Here is a 14,310-nt window from a genome sequence, read left to right on the forward strand (position 1 = left end):
CAGATTCCATTGTTGACCTAAAGTTGTTGAATAAAAGCAAATCTGGGTGAAAAAGGGAATGAGGAGACGGATGAGATGGTGAAGTAGGCGGTGAAGGAGGAAAGAGTACAAATTAATTTTACAATATGGGGCACCAGAGTACACAGAAAGAATAAACAGGTCTCTAAAAGAGAAGTGGCAAAAATCTTGGGAGAAGGAAAGGAAGGGTAGGGCGTACTTTTCAGTGCAGGAAAGTGTAAGTAAAGACAAGTGCACTTTTAGGTGTAGTAGAAAAGACTCTGTAGTAATTTCAAGATTGAGGCTTGGACACTGTGGGCTGAGGAGTGGGCTGGCTCTGATTGGTAAGCATCCTGATGGCAAATGTGAGTGTGGAGATAGTGAGACAGTAAAACATGTACTACTCCAGTGCAAAATATACTCCAGTCAAAGAAGGACTCTCTTCAGGAAACTTGGAGCAGATGGGAAACTGTTTTTAATATGAGCACGCTTCTAAATCTGGATTCTTGGGTTAAAACAAAGAAATTGGTGGAATATCTTCATAAAACAGGATTGTACAAAAGGATTTGATGTAGGTCTTAATAACAGATGGGTCAAAAGATCCGCAAAATGGTCAATGTGGAATTGGGATATATATTCCTAAATTTAACAAAAAATATGGCTATAGACTGAGCAATTTTCTATCAATATATTCTATAGAGCTAGCTGGAATAGTAACTGCTCTGAGGTGGATTGAAGAAATCAAGCAACTTCGATCTGTCATATGTACTGATTCCTTGGCAGTGTTAGTTAGTTTTGAAACAGGAAAATCAGTAAGAGAAGATTTGGAATTAGAGGCAAGACATATTTTATTGAATCTAAAGAACCTTGGAATTTGAGTTCAGTTTTGTTGGGTTCCAGCACATGTTGGGATTAAAGGTAATGAAGTGGCTGACAAAATAGCTAAAGAAATGCTGAAAAAAGAACACATAGGAATTAATATTTCAATGGGGAAGGGAGAAGCCAAATCTAAAATTAAATCAGAAGTTCTACTGAAATGGCAAAATGAATGGAAGATAGAGTACAATGCAAGGCATTATCATTTAATTCAGGAAAATGTATGTAGGAAAAGGATAATATTAGATCTCAACAGAAGGGAAGAGGTGGTTTATAGTAGACTAAGACTGGGTCATACAGGTCTTAATGGTACACTACGGTTAATTGGGAAGAGCAATGGTTTATGTACAGAATGTCAAGCTATAGAAGATGTAGATCATAGTTTATTTAATTGCAAAAAATATGCAGAACACAGGCAGCTATGGAAAGAAAGAGAGGCTGAAAATGGGATAGAGAATATCCTTAAGGAAGAAGGAATGCAGAGAGATAGGATCAAATCCTTATTTATTTTTCTGAATGATACAGGTTTAATTAAAAGGATCTAGGATTTTTTTGGGGGGGAGGGTTTTGTTTGTTTGTTTGTTTTCTTAATTTTAACTTTCCCTATTAAACTATAGATAGCCATGAAAGTATGCCACGTCCCTTTGCACACTCCTGTACAGTAGGTGGCGGTATGCACCAAAGCGATGTAATCCGCCAATAAAACAAAAAAGAAAGAAAGAAAAGATGTTGACCGCCAGAGGGCGCTCCGGGTTCACACCATGGTTCACACTGGCTGTCGACGTCACACGAAGTCTTCACATGACTGTCAGTGGACGAACACAACAGGAAGAGAGTGTTTGTCTTTGTTGTGAGTATTTGACATTTTATTACATTCAAAACTTGATAGAGGAGCAACTTTGTGCTCCAGGTGTTAAATAACGTTGATTCTGTTCTCACGGGTTGAAGGTTTTGGTTCACGGCGGTACGTGATGTTGTTTTGCAAGAAGGAACCAAACTTCAGTCAAATTTCGGTCAATTGAAGATAATCTTGATTAAAACCGAGGTACGTAAACATTAAGCCACAAATTAACAAAATCTTTGCATAAACGTGATCCGTATGTTAACTCGGCAAATATCTAACCCTTAAAAAGTTGTTTAAAGTCGCCACAATTAAAAAAAATATGACCAAGTCGTTCGTCATGCGACACTTAAAATGCAAAACGGCTCCCTACAGACCGTTATATTCAGACAAACAGTATTTTATTTTATTTTTTACGCTTTTAGCAAAGTTAGGGCAGATTACACAGTTAAAACTTGATAAGTTGAAGCTGTATAGAAGGTTTGGCTGATGCTAATGTGTCTCACTGCACAGTTTGTACGTTAGCTTAGAGTCCCGACGTGTGTGCTAACTAGACTGTAGGGAGCATTTGAGCAGTGTGATAGTGGACCATTACATCTGTTAATGAAGCTTTTCAAGGTCGTTAGTGTAAATAAGACTGTCATTGTGATAAAAGCACAAAACAATGTAATAATGTTTCGGTGATAATTATGTATTATTTGTTTGCTATTATGCTATTTTCAATGTTATATTGATAAATGAACATCTATATTCCGATGGAATCATCATCCTTTTTTATCTTACTAATGACAATGTTTTTCTATTTGTTGTTTGGAATAACTTTCACAATAGTTTTGCCAATGAGATTAAAGAGTTAACCAGTAATGCAGATGAACCAAGTGGGCTACACAAATAGTCAGTTCTTCATAAATCTTTACTCTTTCCTACCACAGCAGCCCCTGGCTGTTTGTTACATTGCGCAAATATAATTCAATAAATTCCATGCAGTGAGGTTCACAGGCATGTTGGGGCAGATTATTAGATGAGTCCTTAGTATCAGTAGATGCCCTGACTTGTATCTGAACTGGTGTTGGAATAGAAAAGGTTTAATTTTTTCTATTGTCAGAACACATGTTTTACTTTCTTGAGGGATTCTGTTAAGGTTAATACATCTTCTCCCAAAATGTAAATCTTTTCACATAACCACAAAATGTGGGATTATCCTTCACACAAGGTCATTTTTATTTACTACAGAATCCTAAAAACACAAATTGTTGGAAAACAAGTGAAGAAATCTACCAATAAAAAAAAGAAAAGTGTGTCAGTGATCGGTTACTGCATTAAAATATAGAGAAATTAAGCTTGAATTTATAAACTACTCCTTTACATAAATAACATTTTCACTGGAAAAATGTTGAACGTGTACTTCTTGTGCTGACTCTGTCACAGAGAATAAGAAGTAAATAGCAAAACAAGATTACTTGATGAGAGGGACACACTGGTATGTTGCTCTTCATGTGAGATGTGTTGTGAAAAAATTCAAACTAATTTCCTCTGTTTCCTGATGAGATTCAATTGGACTTAATAGTACGAGTATCTTGGCTCAGGGGCCAACTGTTGCATTTAAGAAATATATACAAATTTCTTTTAAAAAGAAAAGCATTCAAGTACAGCCCCTCACAGACATCTTAATGATCAGAACAGGTTAATTCTAGGATTACAGAAGACACAGACCAAACAAATCTTTTTATTTCACATGCAGATGCAGCGGCCAGTAGCTTCATCAAACCTTGCTACATTTTAGTTTTGGTAAAGCAACCAGGTATTGCCTATGACAGAAATACATTTATCAGTGTTGGAGAAGAAAGCGCAGGTTTTGAAATCACTTTTATTTCGCTATGCAACTCTGTTATATAATGACAAATAAATCACCCTGAACAGGAAACTTGTACTGTATAACTGTAATATACACTGTATTATATTGTGCCTCGCAGAGGTCACCATGGGGTCCGCAGTGGAGAGGACAGACGAACACGTGAGAGAATACCTGATCTACCGCGGCTTCACTAACACTTTGAAACATCTGGACAGTGACATCAAAGCTGACAAGGAGAAAGGCTTCAGGGTACAAAGTGGGAGATATGGATGGATATGATTTGAATGACTGACTTTTTAACAATTATTTATCATAACAGATTAATTTTGGGTCTGTGTTTAATTGAAAACATCTTCTTTCTGCAGGTGGATAAGATCATTGATCAGCTGCAGCAGTTTGTCCAGAACTTTGACCTGTTCGGTTTGAAGGAGTACTGGCTTTACCTGGATAGACGTCTGTTCTGCAGACTGGAGGATGTCTATAGATCCACGGTCAACAAACTGAGAACCAGTCTGTACAGATACTACATCATCAACACCATCCAGGTAACATAAACAGAAATCACACACACTAGCCTGTATGTTTCTGAAACAGAGCAGCAGTTAAAAGTCTCCTCTTTCATCCATATAGAGAGGAAACCTGGAGAAGACTCAGGAGTTTTTCCAGAAGCAGGCATTGGAGCTGCAGGGCCAGGCTGAGTGGCGTGATTGGTTCATCCTGCCATTTATCCCTGCCCCTGAGCAGAACCCCACCTTCTCTCCATACTTCTCCCGTCAGTGGGCTGACACCTTCTTGGTTTCATTGCACAACTTCCTGTCTGTCCTCTTCCAGTGTATGCATATCCTTCAGCTCAATCCACAGCTGTGATGTTACAAGTTTATAGGTCCATCCCAGGTTGTGATGAATGTCTGAAACTGTAGATGGGGTCATACTGATCCACTGTGTAGGGCTGCTCGATTATGGAAAAAATCATAATCGCTATTATTTTGGTCAATATTGAAATCACGATTATTTAAACGATTATTTTTGAGTTTGGAAACATGATGCATTTATTCAGCATTTCTCTCAAAAAAATACACGAAATGTTCAAATCGAAAATAATGTACAAATATTTATCCAACTGTTCTGCAATTTCTATAAAACATTTAATGAATAAAATAAATATACTTAGACAATCAAATAAGACATAGGATAGGGTGCATATCTTTAGCTAAAAAGTATCCAATTGCAGCTGTTATTTTCTTGTGCCTATCCGAATTTGACGGATAAGGAGTCGCATTATACATATAGTACATACAGTGTGTCTGAGATCGATGTCTGACGCGCAGTATTGACGAACCGAACCAGTGTGAACGGATAAGCAGGCGGCGCGGAGGGGGGGTGTGTCGGTCTGATGGTGTTCACTGTGTGATAACTGAACAGGTCCATCACTCAACAAAATAGAGAAATGTCCCACAAAGCAACGTTACAGGACCAAACAACAGTAACGTAGTAACTGGCCGTGTCTTTGGCAACTTATATGAGGAAAAAATACCGCAGTTATTCGTGAAGTGTCTGTCCGACCGACTCTTCGTCATATTTCTGCCAGAAAAACAGCGTCTGTCCCCGGCAAAAAACTTAAACTCACCAAGTGTTTGTTGCGGTGATTCAGCCCTCCCAATCGAGACTTAGTGAACTTTCCCCCAGAAAACAGCCTCCCTCCCCGTGAGTGACAGAGTCAGAAGGCGTCCTGTTTACTGATGGCAATTATGTAATTATGTAATTTAGAGAAAAACGTAACTTGAGTGAGTGCCAGTCAGCAGGGCCGCGTTGAACGCTCTGGGGGAGGGGCTGAATTGCGCGTCTCTTTCAGAAAATCTCTAGGCTTACTGTACAACAAAAAATGGCAAATAAATCGTTTCAATTCGATTATATTAGTTCGGAGATCGTTTGACCCAAAAATCGAAATCGCGATTAAAATTTGAATGATTGCACAGCCCTACCACTGTGTCTGTGTCATTTAAACTCTGGGTTTGCTGATTTCTAGTCCTTAACAGGGTTTTACCCCAGCCAGTTCTGCTGAGTTTTGATGCTGAAGTTCAGAAGGCAACCAGCCTGACAGAAGAGAATGAACAGCTCCGCCAGCTGGTAAGATGAAAACCATTTACTTGCTAAAACATTTACAAGAAGGTTTTGGTTTTTTTTTGTAATAGAAAAAGTCCAATAATAAGTGCAAACTTTAAGTCTCAAGCAATGGCTTTTAAGTGCTTAATCCCAGCACTCCCCAGTGAGCTTTCAAAGATGTCTGCCTGAGAAAAATATATACGGACACAAAATCAAAAGCCACATACTCCAGCAACAGCCCTGTGCTTTGGCTTGACAGCAGTTAGCAGGACTCTGGCCTGTTAAATACAAAAAAACAAAAGAAGCGATGCTGCAACAAGTACTGCAGCTGAGGCCAGCAGGACCACAGGAAATTGTCAAGCTCCTGATCTTCAAGAAATCGATGTTTCAAAGAGTGGCAGGAGTTCACCTCGGCAGCGGATCTCATCACGACGCAATGCATCGCCAGTATGGTGGCGGGTCACAGCAAGAAGGTCCATGGTTTGAATCCCGCTGGGGCAGGGCATTTCTGTGCGAAATTTGCATGCTAACGTGGGTGTCCGGGTACTCTGGTTTCCCCCACCATCAAAACATGCACACAAGGTTGATTCTCAAGTCAGTGCCCTTGACCAAGGCAACGGCTAAGATCTGGAGTTGGTCCCCGGGTGCGAATGTTTACCACTGCTTCCTCGAGATGGGTACCAGCTTCACTATGTTCACTATGTACTATACTACATTGCATGGTATGTGATCAAATAAAGATTCTTAAACCATTGTGTTTCCATAGTACAGCACAACTGGTGGGCACTTCTCTCTTGCGCCTCATCACGTTTTTATAGACTGGACTCGTATAAAAGTCAATATTCTCAACTTTCAACTTTTCAGTGCAAGTTGCGGTACTGCAGCTCTCATACATGTCACACTCACACATACACAAGCTCACCACGTACTGCTTCAGGGCATTAAAAGGTGGACAGAATAGACTAAATGGTCTGCACCATTTTTGAGAGGGCAGGTAGGACCATCATGGCTGATCATAGCATTTGTATGTTTTTTGTTTTATTACTGTTTAAATGTAGACAATGTATGGCTATTCAAAACATATCTTCAATAGTTGTTGGCTGGAATTTTGTAATATTAAGCACCAAAGTAGCTTGAATTTTTTTTTAGAAAAGTCCAATAGACACTCTGCGATGAAGATCAGCTTAAACAATCACACGAAGGAGAAAAAAATCAACACAAAGAAGCAGCTCCATCCAGATGTCTGAGCTCCTCCCCCTATGTCTAAAGCTGTGCCCAGCCGACCTACAGAGGAAACTCATTACCGCTGTTTGTATCCATGATCTCATTCTTTTGATCACTACGAAGCTCATGACCATAGGTGAGGGTCAGAACCTAGTAGATCAACTTTTAAATGAAAGAATTGCACTCCAGCTCAGCCCCTTCTTCACCACAATTAGCCAATACAAGACCTGCATTACTGCTGACGACATGACCATCTGCCTGTCAATCTCACGTTTCATTTTACCCTCACTTGTGAGCAAGACACCAAGATAATAGAACTCCTTTACTCTGGCAGAAACTCATTCCCAACTTGATGGATGCAATTCACCTTTTTCCGGGAGAGACACATGGCCTCAGACTTGGAGTTGCTGACTCACGACCTGACTGCTTCATTCTTGACTGATAACCACCTCATTGTCTGCTAGAAATCACAGTCTAATGGAGCTGACAGAACAACTTCTATACAAAGAGCAGAGAAGCAACTCTGAGTTCACCAAACTGCCAGATACGTTAGGTCTAGGTGCTGTATGGTAGGCAACTGGACTTGTTTCAGTTCCTTGAAGACGTTTCACCTCTCATCCAAGAGGTTTCCTTAGTTCTAACTAACTGGAGGGGGGCTGCAGGCTTTTAAACTCTGTGTGGGAGTGTCCTTACAGAGTTGTTGAGAGCGTGTGAGCTCTGAGTTTCAGAGTCGTTAGGGCCACTTGTGGGTCGTTGACCCAACCGACCTTCATGTGGGTTGCTAAGGCTAGGTGAGCCCAGGTGTGAATGGTTGTTAAGCTGTCTGGGGAGAGAACTCAGTATTACATTGTAGGTGGGTGATAAGTAATGTCTTAGGCCACCTCCTCTGTTCAAAGACGGTCGTTCCACTTTGACATAGATGGATTCCTTTACTCCTCTTTGAAACTATCTGTCTTCTCTGGACAAGATGTTTACTTTGTTGTCCTCAAAGGAATGATTTTCCTCCTTCAGATGTAAGTGGACAGCAGAGTCTTGACCTGAGGAGTTGGCCCTCCTGTGTTGTGCCATTCGTTTATGGAGAGGTTGTTTTGTCTCCCCAATGTACAAATCTGTGCAGTCCTGGCTGCATTGAACAGCATAAACTACATTACTCTGTTTATGCCTGGGTGTTTTGTCCTTAGGATGGACACGTTTCTGCCTCAGTGTATTGGTAGGTTTAAAGTGATCCACAATATGATGTTTATTAAAGATCCTCCTGAGTTACAGTAGGGTAAAAAGTCCCACATTAAAGTAAAGACACCCCTTTCTCAGGTTTGGAAACGTCTCATTATTTAGCAGAAAAAGTCCCATTTTAGTCTCCTCCTGATTTAAAAGCTTGATAATTTAGTGAGAAGTTCCACCATTACCCATTAAAAGTCTCATTATTTGTTACATGTGTCATGAAATTAAAACAGAATCCAGCATCCTCACCAGGTTTAGATTAAAAGGCCTATTATGACATTTAAGTAGTCAAGTTTTAAATATTTAATTTGAACAGTTCTGTGGTTGTGGTTGTGGTTTTTCTTGTTGTTAAATCTGACCCATCTGTCTCGTTTTATGTTCTCCAGCTGTTTGCCCTGCAGACAGAGAGTCGGGACCAGAGAGACAGAGATGAGATGGTCCACCACAAGCTGCCGGTGTATGTCCAGAACATGGACCGACTTGGAGACACTGAGCTGTGAGACACTAACATCACTATCTTTACTGATGACTGACTACAACTAAGATGGCTGCCATTCTTTTGTTAATGTTCATTGTGTTGACTTGTGATTTAAAAGACAGTCGACTGCATAATGCTTTTAACCAAAGTTAAAACGAGTCGATACTTTTCTAAAATGGCTAATGTCACTGATGCCGGGGAGTTTAAATTGAAATGGAGGTATTATTTTCCGATGTACAGTGGAGGAAATAATTATTTGATCCCTCACTGATTTTGTAAGTTCGCCCACTGACAAAGAAATGAATGGTCTATAATTTTAATGGTAGGTTTATTTTAACAGTGAGAGCCAGCATATCAAAAAGAAAATCCAGAAAATCACATTAAATAATATATAACTTATTTTGCAATTCATTGAGTGAAATCAAAATCAAAAACATTAGTTAGTACTTGGTAGAGAAACCCTTGTTGGCAAGTACAGAGGTCAGACGTTTCTTGTAGTTGATTACCAGGTTTGCACACATCTGAGGAGGAATTTTGGACCACTCCTCTTCGCAGATCCTCTCCAAATCCTAAAGGATCTGATGCTGTCGCTTGGCAACTCGAAGCTTCAGCTCCCACCATAGATTTTCTATAGGATTAAGGTCCAGAGACTGGCTAGGCCACTCCATGACCTTAATGTGCTTCTTTTTGAGCTACTCCTTTGTTACCTTGGCTGTATGTTTTGGGTCATTGTCGTGCTGGAAGACCCATCCACGACCGATTTTAAGTGTCCTGGCTGAGAGAAGGAGGTTGTCACCCAGGATTTCACGGTACAAGGCCCCATCCATCTTTCCCTAGATGCAGTGAAGTTGACCTGTCCGCTTAGCAGAGAAACACCCCCAAAGCATAATGCTTCCACCTCCATGCTTGACGGTGGCGATGGCGTTCTTGGGGTCATAGTCAGAATTCCTCTTCTTTCAAACACGGCAAGACGAATTGATACCTTCTCTCAATCATTCTCTGAATCATTCAGGTGTTCATTGGCAAACTTCAGGCGGGCCAGTACATGTGCCTTCTTGAGCACGGGGACCTTACGGGCGCTGCAGGATTTTAATCCATTACGGCATAGTGTGTTACCAATGGTTTTCTTGGTGACTGTGGTCCCAGCTGCCTTGAGATCATTAACAAGCTCCTCCCGTGTAGTTCTGGGCTGATCCCTCACCTTTCTCATGATCATTGATACCCCACGAGGTGAGATCTTGCGTGGAGCCCCAGACCGAGGGAGATTGATGGTCATTTTGTGTTTCTTCAGTTTTCGAATAATTGCACCAACAGTTGTCTTCTCACCCAGCTTCATGCCAATGGTCTTGTAGCCCATTCCGGCCTTGTGCAAGTCTACAATCTTGTCCCTGATGTCCTTAGACAGCTCTTTGGTCTTGCCCATGATGCAGAGGTTGGTGTCTGATTAAATGATTGATTCTGTGGACAGGTGTCTTTTATACAGGTAATGAGTGGGTATGGTTAGTAGGGGATCAAATACTTATTTCACTCAATGAAATGCAAATCAATTTTTATCTTTGTTTTAATGTGATTTTCTGGATTTTCTTTTTGATATTCTGTCTCTCGCTGTTAAAATAAACCTACCATTAAAATTATAGACCGTTAATTTCTTTGTCAGTGGGCAAACTTACAAAATCAGTGAGGGATCAAATAATTATTTCTTCGACTGTATTAGAACCTCTGGACATCAGAGATACTAGATTAAGAGGTATGAACTACATTCTGGTTTCATATCAGTTTAAGTACTTGAAATAAAAACAACAACTGTACTGTGTGTTCTTGCAGATGACAGCCATCTTAAATCCTCTTTCTTAAAGGTCTTTTGAAAGGTTAATCAGGATATCATTTCTGTCTTTTGCAATTTTGTCTTTTCATCCTGATGGGTTTTTTTCTTACCACCAAGCACAGGACACTTGCAATGTTTCTGATTTTAGCACTTTAGCATGCTAGCTTGTTGTTCAATCTCACCTCAATGCATTGACTGACTGCTTTTGTATTTACTGGTATTTTTTGAGAACGTTTTTCTCAGAATCTAATATGTTGATTGTTTAGAATAGAATCCTTCGCTGAATTTTACAGCGGCCAACTTCCTGCTCTATCAAGTTCTTTGCTAATGCGACTTAAAAGTTAAAATTATGATTTGAGTCCTGAGATTTATCTCTGAATTCTGAGGCAACAAGGTAGTTTATGTCAATTATACAACACAGGGCTGCATAACAAAGTGAAAGTTTGTAGTTTCTTCACGCTACAGAAACATAAAATATACTGTATATACATCAAATATACATACAATTTTTAATCTGAATTTCTGAGTAATGCCAGAGAAGTCAGATGTTTGGGACTAAACTAAGAATTCTCACTCAATTCTATAATTAAATTAATATAATTGCACATTTTTTTTATGTTTACCGTCCTTTGCACAAACAGCTGTATTATGAGAGGAAAACATGAGGAGGGAGGAATGTGAGGAAGTTTTTGTTACAGGCTCTCAAAGTGCAGAGTCACTTCTATATATATATATAAATATTTATCTAGCTGTTACTTATTTTATTTCTAATGATACAGTATGGTATTTTTTTCACTGTGCTGTGCTGTGTGCTGTGATGCAGTTGACATTGCCAAATAAACAATTCACCCGATGAATTGTTCTTTCTTGTCAGTACAATCAATTCTTTTTAAATTTCATATAATTTTTTTCAAATGGTACACTTTAAAGTACAGTCAGTACACTCTAAAGTGAATGCTACTAATAACACACATAATGAGATATGTCAAATCATAAGTTGAAGTGATTTTAAGGAACATAGTGCATAGTGACTGACACAAGCACAAGTCGTTTTTCCTTCTGCAGCAATGACCAAAACAGGTTTTGTCAACAAATATACTGTATTAGGGCCTGACTGAATTATCGGTTAGCAGATGTTTGTTCTGTCAATGCAAACTTTATTTTTCCTATGGTTGCTGCAGAGCATCCCATGGTTGTAATCCGATAACTCTTCCTGGTAAGTGCCTCTTCCTGTTATGGTTGCGCAATGGCAGAATTGCTTCTTTTGTGCTGCAATGCAACTTTCATTTTTGTGGGGAAAATTGAGCCGGGTGGACAGGCTTGAAAGTGAAGCTTATAGGGAACCAATCTATACGTGGAAGGTGTCATTTTTCCACAGCCATTACAGTGTACAATCTGTACTTACTGCAGAATGATAAGTAGAAGCAAAAAGTTGTCTATTGAAACCCCGTTTGAGTGAACTGATAGGTTGTTTGGGCCAACATCAAACCTCCAACACATCACTGAGGTAAGTGACACCTGTTACCTGTTGATCCTGCTGTATGGAAAACGACTTGTGACATGCTGTATCCCCGCCTCTGACAATATGGACTTTAAGCAGCTACGGTTGAGGGGATGGCTACAGTGCATGTGTGATCCTATCTTTACACTCCCTGACGATGTAATCCAACAGTCTACTACATGAGAATGCCTGGTTTGCCATACCCAGGAGTACGTCAAAAAGTGTTCAAAGGTAGTTGTAGAAGTAGCATTTGTAAGGGTTAAATGTTGCATAGTGATATTCGTCTTCCAAATGTTTGGCGGACGCCTTAGCTGTCCTTTTGCCCTCCCTGCTTAAAGTCCCTCGTAGCTACGTGTTCAGCTACAGCAGAGGCAACCGAACTGTATAAAAACTTGACCTACAAGGTTTGAAAGAAACATTTGAAATACTACTGCTACTTAAAGTAACAAACACATGCCTGACTTTCAGACTCCTCCTTTAGTCCTTTCACTGCAGCAAGGAAAAAATGAAACCATCACTGTATTTTCACAGCATTTTAACATATTTATATTTATATTGAACACATTTTTTTTAACTGTGTTCCTCTTGTCCCTCTGACGTATTTGTCTTTAATGTTGTTCTCTATCTTCTCTTTCAAATGTAAAAATGTTTTTATAGATTTCATCTATAAGGAAACATTGAAGACTCACTCACACCAGTATTTAAACAGCAAATTGTGAATAAGCTCATCAGGATGAATCAAATCTTACCCAATGACTAACTGTGGTGAACAAATGCACAAATTTGCACAGGTGACCAAAAAACTGAAAACTGTCATGACAGACCTCTACTAACTTGAGTAGCTACCATGACTGAATAGCACAAGCATATTCCTGGCTGGCTAGCTAGCAGGCACATTAGCAGTTAGCTAACAGTAGATTACTTACAAGTGACTGTGTGTGCAAGGACACACAGATGAACTTCGCTTTTCACCTCATACTTTCAGGTGTCACTTAACAGTAATAAGGAGAGAGATAATATAAAGATAAAAATAAAATGTTTTTGTGCTTGGCTGAGGTGGAAAAGACATATAGTTAAAAACAAAATGAGATTCAGTGCAGTGGAAACAAACCTAGCAGATACATACATGACGTAAATGTTCACTGATGCTTCTGCTGCACTGAAGAGATGAAAATAGCAGCATCAAATGTGTGTGGAGCAGTGACGACAAATTAAATGAAACAAACAGAAATGTCATATTTTCATCACCCTTTCTCAATTGGAGAAAGCATTGCAACGTCCGTTTGTAGTGTTTTATAACATCACTCCATACACTTTGTTAATGGTCTTTATATTTCTGTTCTGCTATTGGCTTCTGGTGGCTTCCTATGATTCATGAATACCTTGCTCTGTAGTGAAGTTATTTTTCCACGTTGACTTGTAGAACTGTGTTTTCGGAGGATAACTTCAAAAATAAGAGGACATGTTAATGGATAGAACTAGGAAAAGGTCTTTGCATGCTCCGAAATTTTGATTTGTCAGCTTGGATCCATTTGTACTCATTCAGTGTTGTTTAACATCCTCACTCTTTGCTGTCTCTGCACTCTTAGGGACTTGGTGTCGAGCCAGCGTGCTGTCAGCACTGCCACCACTCCCTCCAGAAACTTCTTCTCTACATTACTACCACAGGGTAGACGCACCCCTGGTAAACTGCCTCAGATCACCACTGGGACCTCGCCAGGCCAGGTTGCAGTGGGCAGGAAGGACCCACCAACCAATCCGGTGAGAGAGTGGCAGGTGTTGAACACTTGATTGAAAGCAGGAAATTAAGTATCTTTCCAAGCAGGTCACGGCAGCTGTGAGTTCAGCAGCAGCACAGCATAAGTCCACTAGTTTCTGCTCCAAGGAAATGCTGACTGTATTGAAGTGGATGGAAAAACTTCCAACTTCTTGTTACTAATGCAGATTCAAGTTTCAACTACAGCTCTCAAGAGATCATCTATTGTCTTATTCTTAGTCTGAGTGGAGATTTTGAAAAGAACAATCCCTTCAGAAACCTGTAGGTACACATGTTCTGGCTTTAATCATCTCCCAGTAACCAAAGTGGAGGACATCAACATTGCGAGTTGTTCTGATGTGTGATCATTGTCTGTGTCTAATTTCAATTTGTCCTTTCTAGCCTTCAAAGTCAAAAGAGGCAGTCCAACCTAAGGAGGTGAAGCCAGTTTCCAGCCAGGCTTCAATCAGTGAACCTGCAAGCTCCCAGTCTCAACAGGCAACAAACCACACAACAAACCAGCCGACAAACCAAAGACACAAGAGAATCCAGGATCATGAGAAGGAGAGGAAGGAGCTGTTCTCCAAACCACCATCACAGGTACCTGAAGGATGGTACTGGGGGAATTTAAAC

The 14,310-nt window shown here is 39.9% G+C and overlaps 1 protein-coding gene across 4 annotated transcripts in view; it reads left to right on the top strand.

Moving 5' to 3' along the window:
- Positions 1–1,632: 1,632 nt before the first annotated feature.
- Positions 1,633–14,310, top strand: part of wdr91 (WD repeat domain 91) — a 26,810-nt gene continuing 14,132 nt past the window's right edge. For 2 of the 4 annotated variants that reach the window (XM_084383308.1, XM_084383311.1), the window contains exons 1-8: positions 1,633–1,723; positions 3,688–3,818; positions 3,935–4,114; positions 4,200–4,406; positions 5,613–5,696; positions 8,504–8,613; positions 13,511–13,682; positions 14,080–14,277. In XM_084383308.1, the coding sequence (XP_084239434.1) occupies positions 3,696–3,818; positions 3,935–4,114; positions 4,200–4,406; positions 5,613–5,696; positions 8,504–8,613; positions 13,511–13,682; positions 14,080–14,277 (1,074 nt within the window). In that variant the 5' untranslated portion in view covers positions 1,633–1,723; positions 3,688–3,695. Of the gene's footprint in view, positions 1,724–1,821; positions 1,919–3,687; positions 3,819–3,934; positions 4,115–4,199; positions 4,407–5,595; positions 5,697–8,503; positions 8,614–13,510; positions 13,683–14,079; positions 14,278–14,310 lie in introns of all 4 variants that reach the window. The other 2 variants (XM_084383309.1, XM_084383310.1) reach the window with 2 other exon arrangements.

Source organism: Pagrus pagrus, assembly GCF_965226575.1.
Source record: "Pagrus pagrus genome assembly, chromosome: 19".
NCBI lineage: Eukaryota > Metazoa > Chordata > Actinopteri > Spariformes > Sparidae > Pagrus > Pagrus pagrus.